A 26085-nucleotide genomic window follows, 5' to 3' on the forward strand; every position below is an offset into this window, starting at 1 on the left:
GATATCTCACCCTGAACAACAAACGTCTCCCGGAGGCGCTAAACTTTATCCTTTAGTGGCTAAAGGATAAGTTAAAGGATCACCAAAGTCAGAGGGACTCAACATCTGGGGACCGTGGACGTCTGTACAAAATTTCATTGCAATCCATCCAATAATTGTTGGGTTTGTTGAGTACCAAAGTGGTGGAAACCACTGATCAATTAACTGCTAGCATGGCTTAAAAATATCAAGAGGTCATGTCTGACAAATTTAGAATTCTGTCTTCGGCAAAGGTTGATCCATGAAAGAAAAATGTCTTGAAACGTGATGTTACTGCTTTACAGAACTTGATTGGCCAACAGGGTGTGCTACCATAAACAATTCAGGCCTTCAATTGGTCAATCACTGTAGAATAATTATTTTCCCATGTTTTTCTTTGTCATTAATTTATTACATTATATACATTATAACATTACTATATGAATATGCTTCATACAGGATGGAACTGTGGAACATGTTTATCTTATATGAAAAAAAAATGTTTCAGAAACACTCCTGAAGTGGGTTTTGCAGCGTGAATGAAAAGTCTTTTGACAGATAGAAGCTGACGAATAGATACTAACAAAGTTTATATAATGATGCAAAACTAAGTGCCAAATCAATTCTGCTTCATGATTAAGAAGTAATGTTTCTAGAGTCTGCTGCACATGTAATTGGGTTACATTATGCATGCAAAACAATGCCAAAACTGTTCAGTGCCATGGCACTGAGGGAACATAAGATTATGTAACATCCTAATAACAGCGGAGAAACACCATTTTAGAAACAAGTAAAAAAAAAAAAAAAGAGCAAGATAAGCAGCAAAGAACAAGTCTTTAAAGCATCTAACGATTCAAAACGAAACAATAAGCAATTATACCATCTCTTACATGCTAACAAATTTGCTTTGCAGCGTCTGTGGCATCAAGAAAAAGCTCACGCCAAAAAGAAGAAGACACAATCCCACTTTCTGTAGATCCCCAAAATTGAAATGATCTGACACTTGTGCAGGCACTTCTGTATATGCTGAAGATAATCTTAAAATAGTCTCATAGCAGGCTCTGGAAAAAAAAACAAAAAAACCCTCCAAACAACTTTGCTGTTTCTCTCTTCGATGCTATGTGATCAGAGGTATATGGAAGTCTGCGCTGTCAAAGAGGAGAGGCCTTTTGACTGGAGAGGGATCCTTGTCAGCCTTGTGTAGGAGTTTAAAGAGTCCTGTTCCGATATTCATTGGAATCCCCATGATGATGCACTCAGACACCCCTGAAACAGGAACACAGGAAATGTTAAGACCCCAGTTAAGACATAAAGAGTAAAGTTCATTTTCAATACAGAGATGAAGTATCAGTTTACCGCAGACGGAGTCCTTTTGTCCGAAGTAGGCGGCATCAAAAAGATGATCAGCTGTTTTCTCGAAGGAGGCCAGCATGAGGACGCTCTCCTTCATTTTGGCTAAACCGAACCTGGTGATTCCCAGTATCTCCCCCTTTATGGACAGAAGACAGTGTGCACTCATGTGAAACACTTCTTTAAATAGACAAAAGACACACACTACGAGGACCGATCATGGTTTCATACCTTATAGGACATGAGATCTGCGAGAAGCATGACATGACGCCGGTCAATGCTCATTCCATGGTTGACCATGGTGTACTGAATCTCATTGATGATGGTGGACCTAGCAGCCTCGATACCCAAGGTCCTTTCAACCTAGAGAAATACACAGAAAAGCTTGTTTGAAGAAAGCTGAGGTTATTCTATATTCTACTGTAATAATCAAGACTGACTTGTAACTATTCAAAGTAGAGATGTGGTTAAATAAAAAAAAAATTTTCCCCATGCATACTGAGCCCCTCGCTTCCACCCGTGAAAATCAAGATTAATGTTTAACACTCAGGAGTGGATGTATTTGAAAATGCAGGCCTTACTTTGCAACAATGAAGATAAAATCGACTGTCAACCTCCACGCACATGGGTAAATACTTCTTTGTCCGTGTAGCCACTGATGTAAATCGCGTGTCATAAAAAATTCTTCTTCTTTTGTCAGAACCCGGGAATAAAATTGTGAGCAGATTTCAGAGTACCTTGACATCAGTGAAGCAGTCCAAAAAAACAAACAAAAAGCATTTACCTGACTTTGGTTTAACGGCTGCATTTCTGACCTGCTATGAATGAATTACTTTTATATTTGTTCAAAAGAAAACAGTCAACCATTCTCTGAAACACAAAACAAGTCACGCAGGGATCAGAGAGACCGACTCTTTTCTTACGAGATGATGATAGTTCGGCATAATTTCGGTGTTGAAAATCGAAAGAGGCTGCACAAGTAGAGGTTTGGATGGTCTTTCTATTATTCAGGGTTCCAACAAAGTTAAATGTAAGACCTTTTAAGACCTTTTTAATATGACATTAAATGCACTTCCAGGCCTGTTTCACCATCATACTGGCAAAAGTATGAAAGTTTTAAAGATGGTCTAAAAAGTATTTGGTAACATATCAGTTTTCTGCAGTTCTTCCCTGCAGTATATAATTGCTAATGAAATAATTAATTAAATTAACGCAACCTTGAGCTGGACAAGCAGCAGAACATGGAAGAATGGATGAACAAACAGTTCAAAGTTCAAACTCTCAGTGGTTCCGTGAAACAAACAACTGGAAGTCGTGCCCATAATTTGTGACATGGCAAGGTATCATGTGGACACAATTTAATATCATTAACTACAGCCAAAAAAGGCACTAAAGTTGAATCAGCACCTCTCCAAAATAGTTTGAACAAACCTTCTAACATTCATGAAGTTAGGCTTAACTACAGGGCTAATCTGCTAACAGCAATAGTTTTAGGTTCTAGGTGTACCAAATAAATTGGAACTTGCACCTAGAGACAAGCTAAGCTAATTATTAAAAATAGAAAAATATAGAGTCGGCCACTGACTGAACTGAAATCACCGTTGCCTACATTTCAGTCATGGGTTTCGGTGTCAGGGCGATCCTTGCAGAGCAGGTACACAATCTGACAGAGATGCCAGTCTGGTCTCTTCATGTGACAGATGTAGGGCAGATGTGGAGCCCAAACAATGCAGGGCTCGAATCCAAGCTACAGCGCCACAGGCTTTAAGTCTCGCTCGACTGATACCTCATATGTGTTGTTTGAAGTGGTCCTGCTTCCGTTCACTCCGTGTGTAGCCATGACCGCTCGCAGGTTGTCCCCCTCCACCAGGAGTTTGTATTTGTTCTTGCCGCTCTGTTCATCAATGTGAATGACAGCTCGGGCAACCTCTGGTATTCCTTGAACCACCACCTTCCGAGTGAGAAACGCAATGTTAAAAAAGTTTAAAAAAAAAAAAAGAAAAAAGAAGATGGATCAGAGTAGAGATAGAACACTAAACCATGATGAGACCACGCAGGAGGGAACTGTAAGATTTTGTTTACTTACAATCTCTGTCTAACTTTTGAAATATCAATAAGGTGTAAAATAAATAATGTAAGAGAAGAGAAAAATAGAAAAAAATATATAAGCCAATATCAGTATATCATGCACCAGATTCTCACCTTAGGAAGCTCCTCTTTTAATGACTGCAACACATAGTACATAGAGCTTTTGTTGTTCTCTCGTGGAGACACACACACCACTGCCTCGCCGTGCACAGCAATGTCTCCTGGTTTCACTCGCAGCTTAGACATGCAGATAGAGTAACGCACAGTTTCTGCATTTACCTGAGAGACGAAAAAAAAATATATATATACGTATATATCAGAGGCCAGGCTTCCATTGTTATTCTTACCACACAACACAAGACCTATAACGTAGCACTTCATTACCTACAGACACTAAATGTGAAAGCACTTCCAAGATTTTCTCAAGTCAGTTGCTTTAAAGGAATAGTTCTGACAACAGTCTGTGCAAATGTAAAAAGATCTGCCTAACAGCACCTCTAAAGATCACAAAAATGATGCATTGTGCTTACACATTTTTGTAAGGATTAAACAAACAAGAGATAATGTTTTTGTTAGTGGAACTTTAAAGATTTTTTTTCAACCTTCGGACAGAGACAGGCGAGCCGAACATTTCCAGTCTCTGTGTCAAGCTAAGCTGAGCAGCTGCTGGCAATAGCTTCGTATTTACTGTAAAGCTGAAGAGTGTATTTACTCTCTGTCGACCTGTTCCTTTAAAGACATCACCATTAAGTGACCTGACTGAGAGCGAGTAGAATGAGACCACAAGCAGGAAACAACAAACGGGTCTCTTGGTGAGGTTTGACTTTTTTTGATAAGACTATTAAAATCTGTGACCTGCTGAAATGTAGTTTTATAGCAACAGCTTTTAATTACTAACGGAAATAAAGTGTTACTTCCAGTTTCAAAAATCACATAGTGTTGCTTTAAAGGATTGTTGTAACTTTCTAATATCATAACTAAACTAATTTTCATAGTTTTGGCCATCGTTCCTTGTCTTAATAACATCGTATTCACCAAGTTAATTGTGGAAAAGTCTGGGAGACTCTTGTATCCCAGCAATTACTTTGCGGAATGCAATGTTATCACTGATACAAAAGGAAGACCAAAACCACAAAAATAAGACCCAAGTTGTAACAAACCAGAATGAATCTTTAATGAATCTAGGTGAGGAGGAGGACACACTTGAAATATTCACACACTGTGTCAGTAGCAAAGAAAAAGAAAGTTGTAGTACCTCCAGTCGCAACAGCCTTATTCTCTCCAGTGACAGTTTCACCAGGATGAAACAGTCATCCGGTAGGAAAACCTCTTCAATGTATTCAGAAATCTGTAGAGGACAGCAAGAGAGTTTTTTTTTTTTAATTCAATTTGTTCACATCTTAAACAGTTACTTTTGAAACTACTGGTATCCTTTAGTCCTTTACTTCTATCTTATAGCAGAGATTTATTGATAAAAGGTAAAAATGTAGCAGGTTGGATTACCTCTCCAAGAAGAGTTTTCTCAATCCTCCCCTTCACCAGCCTCGCAAAGTCAGCGTCGTCTTCCACATCCAAATGGGCCGTAATTATCGGGGTGCTGAGCGGTGAGTAAAAGGCTTTCAATGGCTTATTCATAGCAAATTGGGGATGTATTCATTACTGTGACACATTTGTGTGGCCCAGCAGAGCTCATTCTGCTAAATGCACTAATTCGGTGTCTAAACCATGGACCAACATTATACTTCAATCAAAGTGGCTTAGGCCTGCGGAGCTGCAAAACTCCTTTTAAAGAAGAAAAAAAACAAAACAAACAAAAAAAAAAAAAAAAACAGCAGTGATGTCTAGAAGCAAATATTAAACAGAAAAAGTGCTTCCATCCAATCGAGGAGGGAGTGGTTATGAATGAGTTCTTGTCCCATCTGGCAGTGATAATTTCCAATGAATTTCATGATGAAATGATGAGACAAAGCCGGTACTCGCCTTTGAAGGATGAAACGGCTTATTATTTTTTTCTTCTGCAGAAATCACAGAGGGAACTAAGCAACATCTCTATGATTACATATCATACCTGATGTTCTTGGAGGCATTGATGATCTCTTTGATGCGAGGCACCCCCAGAGTGATGTTCATTGATGCTACGCCAGCAAAGTGGAAGGTTTTCAGGGTCATCTGCGTACCAGGCTCTCCAATGCTCTGGGCACACAGGGCCCCTACAGCTGACCCCGGCTCCATCTGAGCTCTACATGAGTAAACACATGATAAGAAAAGTCTCCGAGGTGAGTCAACTGTCATTAAACTGACTCAGCTTTCATTAAAAGTGAAACTTAGCAGTTATCACACAAAAATGGACATCATGTACGACTCTCAGTGTAGATGAGTGTTCATGTGGGAAAAAACATGTCAATCACAACATAAAAATCTGCTACTTCTACAAGCAATTCTGGGCTCATTAATTTTGTTTTTCATATGAAAAAAGGAAATTTATTGGTCTGAAAAAAAAGTGATTTAAAAAAAGAAATCATAAAAGAAAATGGGGGAAAATCTGACAGTCAGCAACAATACACATAAATAGATTGTTTTTAGCCATGCTAGCGGCATGAATCATAGAATGCCAGTGTCAGTTGGTCGAGACTGAAATATCTCAACAAATATTGCATTGATTGTCATGAAATTTGGCATCCAGAAGTGGTCTCAAAATTTTGGACTGCACTGTGTAAATACATGGTTCTCAGAGGAGGAAGCTTACAGAATTTGACGAAGTAAGTGGTCGGAAAAAATTAGTCCTTTGCTACCACAACCTTACTCTTAGTCTTGTTTTTACTTACTTTGGAGGGACTTTGGTGCATTATTAGCCACTTAAATTTTTTCTCAATTTTTCTCTTAATTAAATATTACCAGAGGCACATTTTGAGCTGTCTATGTCACACAAATGGGTATTGCATAAAAACAATGAGGCTGAGAAAAGCACTAGGACATGAGCCTTGTACCTCATGTATTTGTCTCTGCAGGTTTCAAGGAACTTCTCTAGCTGGGTGGGGGTAATGCGGTCCAGCTGATAGAGAACTTTTGGCTACAATACAAAGTAGAAAGACAAGCAGTTAGTTTCAGGTATAGCTGAGCTTAGGCATTGCTGAATGCAGCGCATTAATCGGCAGTGTTTACCTCGCTTGTTCCGTTGTCGTTGATGCCGTACTTGTCTCTGGTCTTCTTAATCCTTTCTGAGATGCTCTTAATAAACTTCTTTATCTCCTACAGTTGAGGGGAGAAAATCATTTTCAGATGACTAGTCCAAGGGCTCATTAGGATGTTTAAGAACAAACAATTAATACCAAAGTGTATGCTGTTTGACACATGATACATTATCATGCAGTTGTTAGATACCACAGAAAACAGGTAAGACGTGGGCAATGCAACCTCCCATAAAACCCACTGGGTAATATCAGAGAGCAGTAAGATGTCAGAGTGTGAATCTAAGCACATTGACGAAGGCTCTTTTATTGTACAAGGGCAACAATGAGATTATTAAATAAGTTATTAATCTGTTCCAAATCTTGCTAGCACACCATTCACAATTCAGTTAAAACATAATCCAACATGCTCGGTCACGATACCTCCAGGTACTTCTCTGAGCCTGTGTCAGTTAACTCCTTCACAAGAGGGGGGGAAAGGGTCACATGTATTACTGCCAGCGCACCAATTAACTGCCTGTAACTGGCTTTGAGTTCATATAATGACAGTATTTATCTGTACTCTTTAAACAAAAACAAATGACATTTTCACATCACTTGCCATGTTATTCCTCTTCCTGTTTATAGCTCACTGTTGTAAGCCGATAAAGACACATTGAGTCAAAGGATACTCTTTAAATCATGTTTTCTTATGGACTTGGTATGAGGTAACATTGTAACACCACCATGATTTTCTCTCTGCACAATTAACCTGACTTTTAATAAGTTATCAGCCCACACGTAAAAGGAAGAAAGAAAGCTGTTTTCGTAAAAACTAGAAAAAAAAAAAAGTTGACAATTGTAGCGCTGTGAAGACCTACCTAACTAAATCTTTATAAAAGTTTTCAGTTTCCTGCCCTTGTGTAATTTTATTCTGAAATACAGATGGACATACAGGTGTTTTGCCACAACAGAGATTTTTCAGGTCAATTTCTTTCTGGTGTATCCAACTCCTGTACTCGCTGAAATCTCTGTTGTGTTTCTTGCTGCAGTGCAGGCAACTTCTGCACTGCCCAAAACAATGGACTGTAGTTTTATCACTTGATATTATCAAGAACCCTAAGAGAGAAACGTCCATCATCTTCGAATATATTAAATTATACACTTTTCTGTTTGAATACTAGAAAATATAATCATTCTCCTTGTTACTTATTTTCGCACCTGCATTTCTTCAATGGGAACTAAAGGAACAAAAGTCAGAAGTGCGTCTCTTAAGAAAACAAATAAATTACAGAAGAAATAAAACTTTCACAGACAGCACCGTGCTGTGATGAGGTTACCTCCAAGTAGCTGTCTCTGCAGCACAAGAAGTCAGCTCTCTTCATGATAGCATCCGCAGTGAGGACCAGCTCGTTTTGACTGAGTGCAGGCTCATCTTGACATGTGTAGACTGCCTGGAGGGGGACGGAGAGGAGAAAAAGGGCAATAATAGGGAGCCAACACAACTGAAGCATTCATTCACAGGTCAGCAGTTCCTGATAGCTCGCTCACTTGACACCCTGATAGATCAGGAGCTCCTGATAAATCCTCCTTATTGCATCTGAAATTACTTTAATGTGAACCCAAAGAGAAAATGAACTGCCGACTGGAACAGAAAGGTCCATCATACTCAGTCTGATCTCCATTAATGATATGCTGCTTTTGTTAACATATAAATCACTATATTTAGTTGAACTATTACATTTACTCAGATCAGTCATGATCTTTTGGTAGATGGATGGTAATTGCCTTAGTGTCGACTGATACACACATAATAATAATGCAATTAATGGTAGTAATACTAATAATAATGATAATAACTGCTGGTGTTTTACTATGATCAATCTCCTTTATTATTCTTCGATGCTATCTGTAAAGCACCTTCATTTGCCTTGCCGATAGCAACAGAGGGTTTTCCTGGAGATTTCGGGGAACAATCTTCTGCCATCAATTGTCACACTCACTGTTTTATACGACTGACAGACTGCTAATCACACAGTAATAACAAGAAGATACAGAAATGCCTCGGGTTCCATAGTCAATCTATTCTTGATTACAGTTATAAAAATTCCCATTCTTTTGGTTGTGACCGTATAAATTTGTGCTACAGTCACAAACTGATAAGAATGTGTGAATAGAGAAAAATGCTTTCTGTTGATCAGAGGATGATAATTGATTGGAGGTTGTTTTACTGCTGTGTTCACAAATATCAGTGACATAAATAAGTCTTCACCAGCTCCAGAAAACATTAAGAACTTGATGTAGTTGTTGTCTACAGTATTTTAAGACGTGTCGGTTAATTTGGAAGTGATAGATGTTCTAATTCTGCAGGTCTTTGGTTTCAGAGATTGTGCCTTTAAGGCAACGAAAAAGTAGCACAGTAGAGTAGAGTAAATATGAGAAAAGACCTGAGGGTGAACAACCTTTTAACCAGAAAATCTATTCTAAACTACTAATTAAATTGCTCAGCCAACATGATCACTCTCGTGCAGACAAAATAAATTTTGACCTCCTATAATTTAATTTAATTACCTGCAACATGATTTGACAACAAAACCTGAATTTGCTGTAATTTTAACCATTCAGTGTGTTTTCACATGAGGAGATTCTGTGGTAATGAGCTGCCTCTGTGGCTGCCAGTAGGCTTCTCGCAGTGGGAGAATATTCACACTGGTGTTTATTCTCTCAAAGCCCCAGCACATAAAAGTGTTTCAAATATTTAAAAGACTTCCCTAAGGCTAAACTGAGCCAATGCTGTGAGACAGAGAAGCTTGTTTTTCTTCCAATGTATGGTCATGGTATCGGTCAGGGCTGATGCCACACGATGTTCTGTTGCCGGTTTTGTTTCATTGAAGTTGATATTGTTGAAACTGATTAAAGCCCAAACAATGTGTAAGAAGATACTTGAGGAGTAAAAAATTTCAGATAAAGATACAGTAAATCGTAATATACTCATCGCCAAGAGGTACTCCAGCAAGTGGTTTACTGTTCTTCTTACTTCTTCTTATTCTTAATCCCTTCCAGCCTAAACACTCGTATGGCAGATTAATTTATTTAAGCTTTATCTATCCAGACAAAGTTGGCTGAGGCTACATAAATGAAGCAACAAGGCTTCTTCCTCTTACATGAAATCACTCCACAAAGTCAACTGATTACCTTCTGGTAAGCCAACTCTCCAGATTAGTTTGTTTGTTTTTTTACTGATAGCCAACAGACTAAACATTAGCATACCTAACACTAAGTAGTATGAAGTGCACATTCAATGTCTATGAAGGTTGAGACACAGACATAAAGACCAAACAAAACAGGAAGGAAAGGAATTACTGAAGTGCAATATGACAGCAGTAACATGAAGGGTTATGTAAAGTTTATGTGAGAACCACATTAAGATAAATGAATTTTTTTTGGCTTTCATGTTTGTTGGTGTGTACGTGTGAGAGTGTTTAAGAGTGAATAAGAGACCTGAAGAAAAAAATAATACCAGACAAAAAGAAAGAAATTGCCAAGCTGATTTAACTCACTCGGATGTTGTCCAGGACCCTCTTAAACTCCAGCGGCTCATCCTTTCCCTCCATTGCAGCGGGGTCCAGACCGTCGCCGCCATAAATAAACTGAATGATGTCGCCGGTGGAGCTGCGTACTGTCAGGTCGTACTGCGAGCACAAATCCTCCAAGGACTTCACCAATCGCCTCTGTCCAAACACAGGCAGGGAATAAATATCACAGTGACACATATACGACAGACACAAGAGAGAAAAAAAAACAAACCAAAAAAAAACCCAATCAAGGTATATGTCTGAAAACACATCTGAGATGAAACCCTGGCTAACTCCTATAAAAATGTTCCAGCGTTAAGACTTATATTATATTATATTTAATTTTCATACCGTTCCATGTAGTGCTAAAACGCTTGGTTGATAAATTGAAAGACAAATGAAGTTGGAATCAGAATTGTATAATTTATAAAGTAATTTATAATGCAAAAGTTCTCAGTGTCTTTTTATGTTTTTAAATTGAATGTCTCTGGGTTTTGGACTGTTGGCTGGAGGTCTCCTCGGGCTCTCAGAATTTGTGATGTGGAATTTGGGTATTTCTTAGACAAAATGATTAATGGATTAATTAAAAAACAAAATCAACATAAATACTGAAAATAAAATAGTTACTTTAAAATAGCTGCATAAATGCACACCACAACTCTACTGGACTAACAATGAAGACCTTCAAGGCTAAAAGCAGATAGGCACACACACTTTGATTCAGCCCTGTGGTATCATAATGGCAACAGGAGCAGTGCTGGTGGTGGTGGTGGTGGTGGTGGGGGGCTCAGGTATTACCTGCATGTATCCAGTCTCTGCTGTTTTCACAGCAGTGTCCACCAGGCCCTCCCGTCCAGCCATGGTGTGGAAGAAGAACTCTGTGGGTGTCAGGCCTGAATAGAAGCTGTCGGCCACAAAGCCTTTAGCAGCAGGCAGCTGTAGAAAAAGCACCATTCCATTAAGGAGGCTTCTGAGTATTCTAGAAACGTGTGAAAGGCCTATTCTTTTTATTGTTGTGGTCTCGGTTCAATGTTCTTATCCCATTCTTTGTTATTCTTCTACATATGATCCTTGGGGAAGCAGAGATATGAATAAAGACAAAACAGTAATCGAATGTATTGATGTTTTTTGATTCAGCACTTCAGAGCTGATGAGAAAGTGTGAGACCCGGAAGTGACACATGGTTACAATCAAAATTAAAAAAAAAGAAAGAAAAAAAATCAATTAAAACAGGAGACGCTGGCCTCAAAGTATGTTTTTGCTATTAACAATAGCTCAAATAACCATTGTACATCCCTGCAAACAAATCCAGAGTACAGCATGTAGGTTTCCCTTTGACGAACATACAGCAAAATAATGAAAATAAATCAATTGGACCTTACCTTTGAATGCTTTTCAAAGTGAGGCAGGGAACGATTCTCAAAACCATCAGGTACTCGCGAGCCACTTATGGCCTGCTGGCCCACACAGGCAATCATCTGAGAGATATTAATGAAGGATCCTGTGTGTAAGCAGAGGAGACGATGGAAAAGGTGACACACAGTACACACACGAAAAAATAATAATAATAATGCTAACACAAGAAGTAGAACACACACAAAGATTCCCAATTAAGAATCAATTTTAGCAGAAGAGCAGTGATGATTTATTTGTTGTGTTAGATGCAAAATAGGTTGTTTTTTTTTTTTTTAACAGAAGCAGAAACCAGTTCACTTGGATTTTGTCATCCCCACACACACACACCTATTTATAAGTTGGGGGACAACTTGTTTCCTGGATAATTATGGTTCTTTCCCTACCAGGACCTGCTCCAAAAAGGTGTCAAGTAATAATTGAAAGTGAAGAGAACAGTTGGGCAAATGCATAAATGAGCTGCTGAATGCCTCTAACAATAACCAATTAAAGTGTAGAGTGGTTGTGACACAAATTAGTTTTAACTGATTTTTGTTTTTATTCTGCTCACAATCAATTAACACAGACTAATTCAGACAGCACCCAGACAGATTATTGGTGCTGAAAGGATTAGCTAATCAATATACTAAAAGGCAGTTAAGAATCAAATCGTTTTTCATTTATCTAGCAACAGAGCTTCACCATTTTCAGTTCCTCAAATGTGAAGATTTGGTGACTGTGTTTTTATACCATTATAGATTAATATGAAATTATTTATTGAAATGAAATTATTATAATTTTTCCTGTCTTTCTTGTTTTTATTGACATACAATGCAACAAAGGTTCCCTGTATGGAATTGTGCCGGGGAAGTTGTGATTATACGTTACTGTATGCATCTTAACCACCACGACACCGCCACATTGACAACTTAAGTTTTTGGACTGTTGGTTGGACAAAAAAAAAAAAAAACATAACCTTGGCTTGGGAAAATTTTAAAGGGTGTTTTTCACCATTTTCCAACATTTTCTAGACAAAACAATTTATTAATTGATGGGAAAAAAAAAAAAAAAAAAAAATGACTTCATTGTGTGAGATTGTCACGTGACAGTCCCCCAAAGATGATGATGTATTATCAAGGGCAAATCGTACGCATGCCACCTAGTTGCAGTTTTCTTTTGTTATTCTAAACTACTACAATTTAGTCAATGTGTTATTCCATTTTGAGGCTGCCACTGAAAAACAATTTGAGATATTTTTTTGTGTACTTTGCCCCAACACCCGACTAAACCGTTACCACAACACTGACGGCATATTTCTTTATACTGCATCATTTGTTTTCTTTGAGTTAAGAAGATTTATTTGTACAGGCAGCTGATAATGACAGATAACTTCTGTTCTTACTATAAAAGGTTTTCGTGTCATCGCTAACTGTCTGAGGCAGAAGTGATTTGCCGTTTTCTTATTTTGGTGTCTACACATGTAGAACACTGATATCAGAGAACAGGGGTCAGATGATGAGTAACCCAAAGTTCTCTTTGATTTCTTGTGTTTACTTCAGTGTCTCACTTTGAGGACTGCTGAGGTTATCAGAAAGCGGGGGTTAGAGGATAAGTAACCTCAAGTTTTGTTGGCAGAAAAAAGGACTTATTATAATTCTGACTGTTATCTTTTGCTTGCTCAGCCATACTGATACCGATCACACTCAAACTTTACATATCCAAAGATTTCTCTAGTTTTTTCCTCTACTTTTGAGAGAGAAAGTTTGTCCTTTCTCAGTCTAGATATCTACAGCTGGTAGCGCTTATAAGCCGAACAAAATTAGACTATCCTGATTTCTCTGACTCTCTACTCAGGCCTTTCTTCTTTCTGTTCCTGTGTCAGACCTTTTTTCTCTGTTAATTCCCTCATTTGTCACTTTTTTTTTTTTTTTAACACAACACTAGAAAGAACTAAAAAAAAATGAAAACATGGCCTAGTATAGATCAGTGAGGGCTCACACTGGCTGTTCTACAGGAAGAAAGTGTTATCCCTCATGCAGGACTCTCCATATCTTTATTTTCCCTCAGTAGTATTTAGGGAAAGAGTATTGTACTGTAGCCTGTAATGTTGTTGACAATCTTTTTATCTCCTGCTGTGGTTCATTCATTGCCTTTGCATTCAAACAAGATTTTATCTAAGAATATAAAGAATCAAAGTAAGATCTTAATTGTTAGTTAAGTTACCTTTCCAGCTAGCTTACCTTTGGAGCCACAAAGAGCCATGATGAGAGGGCTGTTGCTCTTGTCCAGCTCCCTGAGGCAGGCGCTGCCAGCTCGGTCTCTGATGACAGACAGCTCTCTCAAAATGAGAGCCTATTGACAAACACACATAAAATAAAATAACCTTGGCTGTTGATAAACATACATTAAGTAAAGGTCAAACCACAAGGATAAAGGCTTTGTTCGTAAACATGTCTGTAGCCTTCTGAAAGAGCTGTGCCTCTATTACTGCAAATCCATAGCGACTGTGATGTGACCAACTGAGAGGTGACCCCTCCTGCAACCCCTTTTTAATACTTTTTTCTTCCCTTATGGAGAGCATAAAGCCATGGTCAGCCATTCATATCATACGAGCATTTGTGAAATATCTACAATAATCGCTTTAAATCTCAAGTTTGGAGGGATATAAAGGGCGGAAATGGACTGATGAAAGGAAAAGCGCAAAACCAAAAAGGTAATTGAATCCTTAACGAGCAGTACTCGATTATGGTAATGCATCAACAAACTTGCAATCTGTGACCTCATGAATTTTGAGCAGATGAAATACAGCATTCAATAAAAAATCTGAAATATTTATGGAAATTCTTTGCATATATTGATTGGTGTAGAAACACAACTATTGAGGACATCTGGTTTTAGGCAGAGCAAGAAGATTTCAAGGAAATACATTAAAATGTAAATTACTTCCCGGAGCAGGGGATTATGGATCTTGCTCTGTTTTTTGTTTTTTTTAACCTCCAAACTTCAAGTTTATTGTTATAACAGCTTTCTAGACATCTATTAGAACTGGGTTTTGTGTTTTCTTTCTACATTACATAAAGGATTTGTTTGAATACTAATTCAATTCAAATATTTTAACAGGTGCTAATGGCTTTATTTCTTCACACATATGGTAGGAAAAGTTGTCAAAAGGTGAAATGTTTCAAATATATACAGTTTATTACAGCATTATTGCATAGGTGTGTTAGTGAGATGCTACCGCAGCAATGGTGGCTCATTAAATGCATACAGTTTGGTCAGATTAATAACAGTGTATATACTTCTGAGATGTAGCCAGTGTGTCCGTCTGCTCAAGATGAGAGACTGACCCATACTGGATTTTTAAGCAATTGCTGATATCAATATTTAAGAGTTTAAAAACTAAAATAATGACATATCAGCATATTTCCTTTTTATATGAACACATAACATAAACAAACATTTTTGATGAGACATTTGGTCATTAAAGAATTGAGTGCGACATTTTACAAATTGAATAATCAACATGTCAATGCTTTCAGGTGGACACACCATGTAATACCAACTTAAGACTGACTTGGTGTCATTTCTAACATCAGCTTGTTCTTTTAGCACCACAGCTAAGCTCAGCTGTTGCTTAACTTCATTGCTTGTCAACTAATTTAACTAATCACCAATTAATTCATAAATTCACAAATTCATTTTCCACTCCAGGCTTACTTCTTAATAACATCTGTTAGTCTCTTTTGAATTTTCAATGAAAGTGAGTCATCCACACCTCTGGTGACTCAGCACTAGTCTGGATTTTCAGTAAATGTTGTGGGGGTGGGAAGTGTCATGTGGTGCAGTGTGCATGCGGCTGATTGAATAAGAGGTTGCAATGAGGATCCAGATAATTTAAATTTAAATTCACCTGGATGGGTATATATTCCATGTGTGAATATGTGCTGTCACACCTACCTCCAGGGTCTCCTCCGCTGTGCAGCCCGGCTGCTGCTGCAACTTGCCCGTCTGCAAAGCTTCGATGTATTCGTCACACTTCTGGTAGCCGTCATCCAGCAGGTCCTGTTTGGCCTTCAGCAGACCCTGGCCCGGTGTCACGTCACCAATTCCAATAGAAAAGCCTCGGTTGGCTGAGGGTTGGGGGTTCAAAAATATTAACTTAAAGTTACATTCAGTATTGCTATAGATCATCCAGCATCCAGTCTGTAGAAGTGAAAATAACTACTACTCTAGTTCCAAACTACAATAGAGAGTCACTGATTCTATAACAACTTTTTTAGGTTTATTTCTGCAGCGATTGACAGATATCTCACTTATGAGATACATGTTGTGAAAGCCCTGGAGACAACTTACAAAGATACACTGGAGCCAGTCTTGCCAGGCGGGACATGGCATTGGCAGCCTCCAGCTGTCCCCAGTCTCTCAGCAGGATGTAGAAGATGTTGTTCTTGGAGCCGGATCCCAAGGTGCCCTTGTCCATGCTGCCACACATAAGCTCACTGTTGTGGATCACCACGACTGAGAAGGTGACAAGGGAAATGTGACAGGTATTGACGCCATTAGGTCCCAGAAGAGAAACACGACCAAGGTGAACTAGAATTACCACTTTGCAGTTGAATGCCTCCACCAACAAGTCAGGCTGCAGTTTAAATCCATGTCTGCCCAGACTTGTATAATATAGTGGAGTGGAGCCTTAAAGGGATTTTAGGGATATACATAAATAAAATTGATGTGACTTGACTTTGTTGTTCTTGTTCTGCTTTACGTCTACTGTATTAATTTGTAAGTTCACTGACAGAACCAATAAAACAGTAAAATCCTTGTCTGTTTTTACATGTTTGGCCGATAAAGCTGATTCCAGAGCTGTTCAATCACCACAGTTTCAAGGTGGGCACCCAAGGTTAGTGTCACAGGTATGACCAAAAATGTGCATTATGAGGGTTAGACCACCAAAATCTAATCAGTTCATCCTTAGTTAATGCCAAATTTGAAGAATGGCGTTCATGAAAATGGGACAGACGGGACAGAAAACATGAAAACACAATGCCTCAGGCCACAGCTGTCACAGCGTGGTGCATGCCAGCAGACACCTCAGGCACCTGCTGATGTTTGAGAGTAGTAATGAAGGCTGGAACACATTCAACTAATAATCATTGGAGGGAACACTAAGCTAGTTTTTGGGAGAAGGAAAAAGGATTTGAAGGAATTATAATGACAAAGCTAAGGAAAAAAATAGGCTGATCCTCTTAAGAAGAAGAACATTACATACAGTCCTCCTATTATCATTTAAATGAATTTTTGTTTTACATATGTGGAATGTATTTGTTAACTGTAACCCATTATTTGTAAAGTGATATTACTTTCATATTGATCAAACAACCCTGCTCTTGTGTCTGAGTGTGCACGAGTTTCTGCAGCTGTACACTGCTGCAAAAAAATAGAGATCACAATCACCTGAAAATAACATCAAACATCACAACAACATTTAAATGTATATGTCCAGTGGACATTTTTACTAAAGAAACTCACATGAGTCATTATGACAGAGATCCTCTCCCTTGCCACAGTACTGTTTGCCCTTGGTCCGCAGGTTGGCCTTGACTGGACATTCCTTACTTGGCTTCAGAATGAGGCTGAAAATCTGTTTGCCTGTCCAGAGAGCCATGGGCTGATGGGGACACAGAAAAACATGAGTGGCAGGTCACAAACACAGAGTTATGTAACAGGCTCACCACAGAGTGGAGTACCTTCATTATAGCCGGTCGGGGGAGAGAGACCCTGATTTTTTCATCTTTGCCCACCAGGATCGCGGCAACTATCTGACAGGCTTTTGATCTGTCAAAGAAGGTGTCCTTCAGCGTCAAGAGGTAGGCCCCTAGGAGGTAGAAGTGTGCTACAAGATTAATGGAAAAATGAATATAGTCGATTTTCAAATATGGCTGAAGTGCTCCCCCATCAGGTACAGAATAATTTAAAAAACCACATTCAAATATTTTACGTTGAATTATGTTATTAAAGCTCTTAGTGAATATTTTCTTATACCATTAGAGACCTCTCTTCCACATTTAACATCACATTAGGCTTTTCCAGGTATACGTATGTTCTGGAAATGAAAGTTTTCCCTTTCATCATGGATAAATGAGCAAACGAGCACTGTGAATGGCTGCCACACATCATGGCGCTGACCTGTCAGAAAGTCCTGAATAGCAGCAATCAGAGGTTCGCCATTTCTCGGAGTAACAAGATTAGCTTTTGTCTGGAAGAAAAGATAACAATTTGTGTCAGACTGCAGTCAATGAACAATGCAGTCCCAGAAGGCAGCTTTTCAATGCTGAACGTCAACACTGACAGGTGCCTGTACACTACATGTGTTGTCAAGATGCGTACCCCCATCAGGACCAGGGCTTCAGCTTTGGCTTCTTCAGTCTGAGGTAGATGAAGGTTCATTTCGTCACCGTCAAAGTCGGCATTGTAGGGGGTGCACACACACTCATTGAATCTAAACGTCCTGTGAGGTTTTACTCTGGCCTGTGTATTTAGGAAGAGGAAAAAAAAAAAAAAAAACAGTCTCATACATAAAGAAGCAACTAAACAGATCAGAGTGAAAAGAAAATGAAAACTAAATTCAACTTGGCAAGTTTCACTACATTCAGATCAGTTTATCAAAACTCTGGTACACTAACTTGTTTAGCTCAGTTTACTGGGACTAATGATAGCACTTAGGTGCAGAAAATTATTATAATTACTATAATCATAACTATCTATTTTGTTCCAATCTGTTACAGATTGCTGTCAGACACCTGTGCCTCATCAGTGCACAGCACAATTATTTTTGTTCAGTAGATTAAGTTCTGATGGGAGCAAAAAAGTGCAAAGATTATTTTACTTCAATTTCTCTGTAAGAAACTTTTTCTTTAATGTTTGTCCATCTTTCCTGTTCAATAGATAAAAGCTGTGACGTTTGTACTCAGCAGAGACAATGAAAATTGCTTTTGTGGAGGATTAACAGCAAGTATTAAGATGTGCACCAACTAAACCGCAGTTAATCAGACATTGTAAACAACTTAGATTAATAAAATTAAAGCTCAGATATTCTTCCTGTGTTGGTAGGCACACAATGTCCCTTTCTCCAAACCACTTTCATTGGAGTTGTAGGTCAAAAACTAAACTTACAATGTGGGCCATGATGCTGAGTTTGTGCAAAGAGGGTTGTCGATTGAAGAGGACGATGTCTCCGTCTATAAGGTGCCTTTCAACCACATCACCGAACCTCAGCTCCTGAGCGATCTTCTCACGGTTTCCGTATTTCAAAAACCTGACACACAGAGGGGATTCATTTTTTTTTTTTTTTTTTTTTTTTGTGGTGAACTAAATCAGCTAAATACTGGTTTTAATTCGCCACAGAAAGAGACAGACTCACCTTTTCATCTGTGTGTGACGATTCTGAATGAAGTTGGCTCCAGGGTGAACTTCGGGACCGTTGCGAACAAGTTTTCTCATGAGCTCCAGATTGGCCTTGTTCACCTATAACATAGTATCAAATTTTGTTAACCTAAGATCTGGCATGGAGGTGGTTGTTTAGTGTATTTGCTGTAGACATGGAGCTGGGCTTACCCTCTCTGGGTACGTCAGGATTTTGGCCACATGTACTGGGACGGCCACCTCATCGATCCTCAGGTTTGGGTCGGGAGAAATGACAGTTCTGCCAGAGAAGTCCACTCTTTTCCCTGAGAGGTTTCCTCTGAATCGACCTGAGTTATCACAGTAAATACGTCAGTCAGTCCGCAATTCAGAAAGTGCGCCTTGTTTTTGAAATTCAGTTGTACGAGGACAAAATTTTCACTTGCCTAGTGCCAAATTTCCAAATTGCCAAACATGTGTCTTAGGCAGATAAATCAATTGATATTACAACTCACACAGGCTGCCAATATTTGAGACGATAATATTGAAATGACAAGATAAAAATAACTCTCTCCTTGTCTCACGTGCAGTGTGTGAGTGAGTAAGTTTGAAATTAGTATCTACAGAGTTAATTATGTAGAGTGTCCAAATTAAAGAAAAATAAAGTGAAAAAAAAAAAAAAAGAAAACATTTGAATACTGGTGAAATCACAGGTTTTAATATACACTATACCTTGCTTCCCCTTGAGTCTCTGCACAAAACCTCTGGTCCATTTCTTAGGTGCCATGTTGAGGGGGATGCCAGAAAGCTCGCTGTTGATGTAAAGGGCACACTGCAGCTGGAGGAAGTCCCAGTCCTCCATGATCATCTGAGTCTTAGCCCCCGTCATACGATGCTGGATGATTAATAGTTTTGTTAATGTGGGCTGTCGTCATGAAAAGGAGATCTGACAACCGCCTTTCAGATGTCTTAAGAGTTGTAAGGCTGATAATTAAGTGTCAGCTCAAGGCCTCAACAGTCATTCAATAATGACCGAGTGCAGCGTCTTGGTTGAATCTGAATCAGACCACTCAAGAAACAAAGTACTTTGTGTGAGCAGGTTGTAAGTGGAGGAGAGAGATTTCCTCATTTATTGGACCCAGTGTTTGCTCTCTGGCTTCACTGTTAAGGAGTTGTATGCTGTGTAAAATGTGATTCATTCTAGAAATAATTTAATATTTTTCTTTTCTAAAGACTGATTATATCAGTATCTTATGGCCAGCTGGCCCAGAGCACCTCATTATTTCTAAATTAGATCCATCTTTTAGTCTGAAGTTTACTGTCTTCAAACCAGAGGCTTAAGTCTTATAGGAATACTGTATGATAAGTAACCAATGTCAGTGACGGACACCAACCTTTTTGATGACATCATTGAGGAAGATTATCTCCGTGAGCTTCATGGTGAGGTCGTCCTCGTTGGTGCCCGACTTCAGGTCGCTGACCACAGAGGGTCGTATGCAGAGAGGTGGCACCAGGAGGCGGGTGAGGATGAGGTCCGCAGGTTTCCCTGCCTCAGGATTCATCAGAAGCAGGTGAATGTCTTCCTGAGGAATCCTCTTGAACAGGTTCAGCACAACCAATGGGTTCAGGTTTTCCTATAAAAGAAGTGATGTTCAAGGCAAAATGAGGCTAAACACAGGGTTGTACAGCGCTTCTACTTAGGGCTTTTTTTTTTGATAATACTTATTTCCATACCTTAGTTACCATAGTTTTCTTCGTATAGTTAAAAATGCCAAACTTCTCAATGACTGCTGTTAAAAAATTAGTAATTTTTTCTGAATTACATGAGAAAATAAGTCAGCGAACAATGAATAAATCAGAATCCGACCAATCATTCAAAGCCAACTTTAAACACATATTTTGCCAGTAAGCAAAAAATAATTGCAGTTTGATACCCAGCCCGATTTCTGCTGAACTTCCTATTCTTGAAAGGCACTCTCAGTTGCCACATACCACAGCTTGGTATGACACCTACTGCACAGTGTGAAACGGAGTAAAAAGCTCACCTGCGCTCTGCTCAGCAGAGGTTCCACCACTTTGTTGTGCTCGATGGCGATATCAAAGGACTGCAGGAAATCTGACACGAAAGGATCCACCACCTTCTTTGTTGTTTTATATTTCTCATGGATGATCTTAAGCAACCCACACTTTTTCACTGGTCCTGTAAAAGTAAAAGAGACATCGGACTCATCTTTTCCATTTATCACATCAGGATGACTGGCTAAAAAAAAATAAAAAGTTAGTGTCAGAGAGGTAATATAAAAACTACAAAAAAAAAAAAGTATTTTCTCACCATTGAAAGCGGAACAGCTCAGACAGATTGTCCTTTTGCGGCATTTATCAGAGATCTTCTTCTTCAACCCTCGTTTCTGGAGATAGGCCAGGTTAGGCCGTTTCAAGTGATCTGTGAACTGCAGTTTCTCCTCTTTTGTCAGCATTATGCTGGAACATGTCTTGCAAATCATCTGGACACGTGACAAAAGAGAGTTAGAATTAATAGCTTACAATGAGGGAACTGAATCAATGTCTCACACAAATGCTTAAATGATTAAAGTGGAGATTATGGCTGCACTGATATAAACATATGGAAAATAATAAGGTCAAGAATTTACTATATACATAATTAGGATAAAACTATATAAGATTTTTGACTTATTTACTTGTTTAGGAGATTGAAAAGAGTGAGCTTCAGGATACACACGCAATTCTCATTCTGCCTCTTCTAATTTTGATACTCTAGTGACACCTAAAGGAAAAACTATATTGCTGCTTTCTGCACTCCAGATAGAGGCACCTTGATCAAATCATTTTTTGCAAAATCAGTGGTTCTTCCTGCACAGTGTGTGACATTACCCTGAAGGTTGACCTCCATACCGATTATGCTAACCATCTGCTAATTTCTAGCACAATGTGTGAGTTTCCAAGTGACTGATTTTAAAATTATACACCATCTCATTGTTCATCCAGCTACCCTTTAAATGTATTGTGGACACTGTAGTATGTGCCATTTCAAAAACAACGCTAATAACACTTGCCTGTAAGATTCCTATGATGGCTTTGAAATAGCCAACATGAAAACATGGCAGCTCCAGATCCAGGTAGCCATAATGTCCCAAACAATCTGCCAGATTCTTTCCACATGTCAGACATGGTCGATCTTTCTCACTGGTACCCTGCAGGAAACGTGGCGGGGAATGGAGAAGCTCTAAGTGTGAGGGTGGTCAATGGCTGAATGACATTATTCAATATAATCGTAGTGTTTGACAGTTGTTCCTAAATAGGTGGAGATTGGACTATGTCAGTCATATGGTTATCCCTGTGGAGTTATACCTGCACCACTTTGATGCAGTGGTGTGCAACAGGTGATATAAACTCAATTACTTTTTTAACAAAATCTCAAGATTTTAGAGATACAAAACTCTTCATATAATGAACTCCAAGTTCCATAATATTGTGTTTGGTGGCCCAAATAACAGAAATAAAAGCAGAGCTCTGCAAGCAACATCAACTAAATCTTGTTATGACAGAGAGTAGAGATTAGGTGTAGAAGTTCCCCAGGAAATTTAGGCACAAGACAATAGACTATGTGAATAAATAAACAATAGGAAAATAAGAAAGTTAGGAGTGTGGGATGTGGGGTGTTTGTGTCTGTGTCGTACCATACGGTGGTCCAACACTCCATAGGGCAGTGGAGTGTGTTTAGTGTCTTGACTGTACAGATTTTTACTGACCACCTGGATGTGAGCCTGCTGACGCATCTGCTCAGCAGATTTCATCCCAAAGCAGATGTGGCTTCTGTAAACCAACACAAAGAGTAAAAGCAAAGAAAATCACAGGGCTAGCATGTTGAAATTCCAACAACAGGATAAAATCTGCTTTCATGTCATATCAGCAGCACTGCTTGAGCAAACCAACTGCTTGCACTGTTTAAGTATAACTGTTTTGACACGACTATAAGCCATAAGAAGTAATAAGAAGTAGAGTAAACTAAAAAAGAATTCTACTAATCAGACTTTATTATATATACAGAATTTTACATATTTCACACAGCGCACAAGTGAGCTAACGTGTCAGGTGTGAAGGTTAACCCCACTGAATTATTTGGCAGTTTGGTAGCTCTATCCTCCAGTATTCTTTAATATTAATGTATTAAACAACTTGTCAATATAAGTCACGTTGCAAAATGAGTGGCTAACCGACGAGCTAGCAGTGTCCCTCGGTCTGTTATACTCACATTTTCTTAGCCACATCTGTCTCTCTGAACTGCTCCTTCACCATTTTGGCAGCTTCACCTATACAAATAACAACACAGATAATTAAACTGTTATCTTATCCTCATTCCAGCAGGCTAGGCTTCATGTGTAACAAGCACGCTGTCACTTTGCTTCCCCATGTTGTGGAAATGCTAGCAGCCAGCGACATGCAGACGATGAAGTTAGCTTCCGATTCGTAGCTTCCGATTTGGCAGTTAAGGGGAAAGTTAAGGATACTTGATACTGTTTTTTTGTACCTCTTACTGTTGAGAAAGACTGTACACACTTTGGACATAGTCTTAACAGTCTGAAACCGACTTTCAGAATTGTGAAAATTAATGAAAATTAGTTGTCCTCTCTAGATGTGAGTAAAGCAGTGACATCTCCCCTTTTTGCATTTTCAAAAATTTAATAAATGTTTCCCAAGCCTGAAAGTGGGTTTCACTTAAACTAAAATGTCTAACATGCCTTCTCCACAGTAGATATGTGCTCAGTACTGAGTTAAGTTTCCCTTAACTTTCCCCTTAACTGCCAACTCGGAAGCTACGAATCGGAAGCTAACTTCAGTGCACTGACATGCAGTGTGTTGTTAGCATGTGAGCCACGGTAACGCTGCCTTCAGGGTTCGTCAGTTATCTACTAATCTTAGTCCTTAGTCGTCAAGAAGTTGACAGGATGTGGCTTTTGGAGAGCATGGAGGAAAGCTGTGTGATGTCTCCATGCGACAGTAAGACTTTATCTTTAACTAATGAAATATTTGAAACATTAACAATTGCATGTGCGCATCCCTCGTCTTCTGTGACAAAAAGTACTTATGCTAGCGTGATATTAAAGCGCCAAAGAATTATTTTTTCATCGTGTCGTCTACTCGCTGTTACTTTTTCTTTTTTACAGACATCACAGAGTATGCTGAATCTGCTGACAAACCCACGATAACCCGTATTCAGGACCGAATGTGTAGAATTTTCGAGCCACCATAAAGTACCTGAAAGCAGCACAAGTCTATGCACAACAACAGCAAAGAGAAGTGACGGGAGCACGAAGACAATCGGTATCAAGTGAGTGCTGACACCTAACGGCTAAAATTTGTAATATCTCCCAAGGAGTTTGACCAGTGAATAGCCTTTATGCTCAAAGAACATTGACTTAACACATCTCAACTAAAATATTTTCATGGGAAGTTATTTACGTATTTAGCACTCAAGTGTGAATGTATTGTCAACGTCAATGTTTTATGAGTAGGTCGATAGAGTTCAATGGTGGAAGAGGTCTTCTACAGTAAAAGTATCAATACTACAATGTAAAAATACTCCATTACAAGTAAATGCCCTGCATTTAAGTAAAAGTTGCGACAGAATTATTATCAGAACGTACTTCTGCAGAAAGTCAGCCCCTGTGACTGAAATATTAGTCCATTATATACTAGATTGTTACTTCATAATTGCTTCATAATTTTACTGTTGCAGCTGGTCAAAATGAGCCATTTTTAAATACTTTGTATACAGTTTTAGTATATAAAGTCCAGTTTCCAACCAAGGGGTCAGGCCCCCTCCAAAGGGCCACAAGATAAATCTGAAAGGTGATCAATGGGAGGGGAAAGAAGAAAAATCAAATGCCTGTTTCACACATTTCTATTCAAATTTTGGACTAATGTCTTATTGTTGCTTTTTGTGAAATATTTGAGTTTTACTTCTTTGGGCCGCTAACAGTTTTTAAGAAGTTTAGAGGGAAAATGTCTTTTTGGTGAAACTGCTAACAACATATGCATATCTGAAGCCTTAAATAATGGGTACAACTTATTTATTCTTTAACAATGTAATGTACTTGTAAACATCATATGTTGTTTAAATGTACAATCTTAACCGGAAAAGTATAGAAACTACAGCTGACAGATAAATGTAGCTTAGTGGAGTAAAAAGTACAATATTTCTCTCTGAAATGTAAGTACAAGAAGCTCATAATTGTGCAGTACAGGAGCAGTTACTTCCCACCATTGTTAACAGGAATGTAGAAACAACAGCAGGCCGCAGTGACTGAATCTTGTTGCCTGAGCGTGCAATAGCTGATCGCTGCAAAAGAAGTGTTTGGGCAGCGGGATTAACTGTTGTCAGTCTGCATGCCTAGCTATGCTTACGACTCCTGGCCCTTGCTCTATTCTATGCACAGACATGAAGGTGGTATCAGCCTTTGCATCTAACTCTTGGCAAGAAAGCGAGAGTGCATTTCCCAAAAATATCAAACTGTTCCTGGGGGGTGGGGGTTTGATTTCTAGTATTGTGCAGTTTATTTTGAGAGTTGTTTATGCTTAAGGTGAGGATCAGTGAATGAATGTGCAAAGATCTTCTCAGATATAACATATGGATATGCATATGTTTGAGCATGTGTGTAACAGTGAGTTGTTACATCTAATTTTGATTTGCACATGTCAGTTTTTTTCTACCTATATCCACGTTCATATTATTCAGTGGTGAAGTAACCCAATTCCCAAAAAATATCTCCTCGTTTAAATCACAGTAGGCCTATGGATCATGTTGAGTATATTTGCCGCAATCTGCAGTCTGGCCTCTAGATGGCATCAAATGAATTTCCAACAGCTGGAAGTGTAGAGAGAGAGTGGGTGCACAGACTAAACAAATCTGCTGTTTACCTGTGTTGTTTGATACATTGGCATGGAAGCACTGATGGTGACTGATGACTTCCTGATGAGGATTTCCTTCCACAACATGTTTGTGCTGATTAATTGTTCTGTCAACTTACAACCTCCAACAGTGAAAATTGCCTGGCTGAATCTGATTTTCCATT

General features: G+C 38.8%; 1 protein-coding gene across 4 annotated transcripts; it reads right to left on the minus strand.

Annotated features, from left to right (window-relative positions):
• Nucleotides 1-422: 422 nt before the first annotated feature.
• On the minus strand, nucleotides 423-23414 carry polr3a (RNA polymerase III subunit A). Of its 4 annotated transcripts, none has more exons than XM_022743519.1 (32): nucleotides 23265-23414; nucleotides 22690-22825; nucleotides 22066-22203; nucleotides 21324-21495; nucleotides 21037-21191; nucleotides 20386-20625; nucleotides 19724-19886; nucleotides 19205-19341; nucleotides 19011-19114; nucleotides 18764-18905; nucleotides 17978-18118; nucleotides 17777-17846; nucleotides 17338-17465; nucleotides 17120-17258; nucleotides 15944-16108; nucleotides 15548-15720; nucleotides 13831-13942; nucleotides 11581-11699; nucleotides 10997-11134; nucleotides 10184-10354; nucleotides 7964-8077; nucleotides 7068-7103; nucleotides 6619-6705; nucleotides 6444-6526; nucleotides 5525-5695; nucleotides 4960-5053; nucleotides 4712-4804; nucleotides 3571-3735; nucleotides 3155-3319; nucleotides 1600-1731; nucleotides 1375-1507; nucleotides 423-1284 (listed from the first exon to the last, which is right to left on the minus strand). In XM_022743519.1, exons 1-32 carry the CDS (start codon nucleotides 23306-23308, stop codon nucleotides 1136-1138), a joined length of 4209 nt encoding a protein of 1402 aa, XP_022599240.1. In that variant the 5' UTR covers nucleotides 23309-23414; the 3' UTR covers nucleotides 423-1135. The 4 variants fall into 4 exon arrangements, with proteins under 4 accessions (XP_022599240.1, XP_022599239.1, XP_022599242.1 ...); XM_022743518.1 differs by having other exon boundaries at nucleotides 17338-17483; XM_022743521.1 differs by lacking the exon at nucleotides 7068-7103.
• Nucleotides 23415-26085: the final 2671 nt, after the last annotated feature.

This window comes from Seriola dumerili, unplaced genomic scaffold (genome assembly GCF_002260705.1).
Source record: "Seriola dumerili isolate Sdu_G_001 unplaced genomic scaffold, Sdu_1.0 BDQW01000068.1, whole genome shotgun sequence".
Taxonomy (NCBI): domain Eukaryota; kingdom Metazoa; phylum Chordata; class Actinopteri; order Carangiformes; family Carangidae; genus Seriola; species Seriola dumerili.

Coding starts and splice junctions, on each gene's coding strand:
- polr3a (XM_022743518.1), bottom strand. CDS start 23,308: ATGGTGAAGGAGCAGTTCAGAGAGACAGATGTGGCTAAGAAAAT. Junction 15,721..15,943: donor ACTGGCTCCAGTGTATCTTT/GTAAGTTGTCTC, acceptor CCCAACCCTCAG/CCAACCGAGGCTTTTCTATT. Junction 1,285..1,374: donor ACAAAAGGACTCCGTCTGCG/GTAAACTGATAC, acceptor TTCCTGTTTCAG/GGGTGTCTGAGTGCATCATC.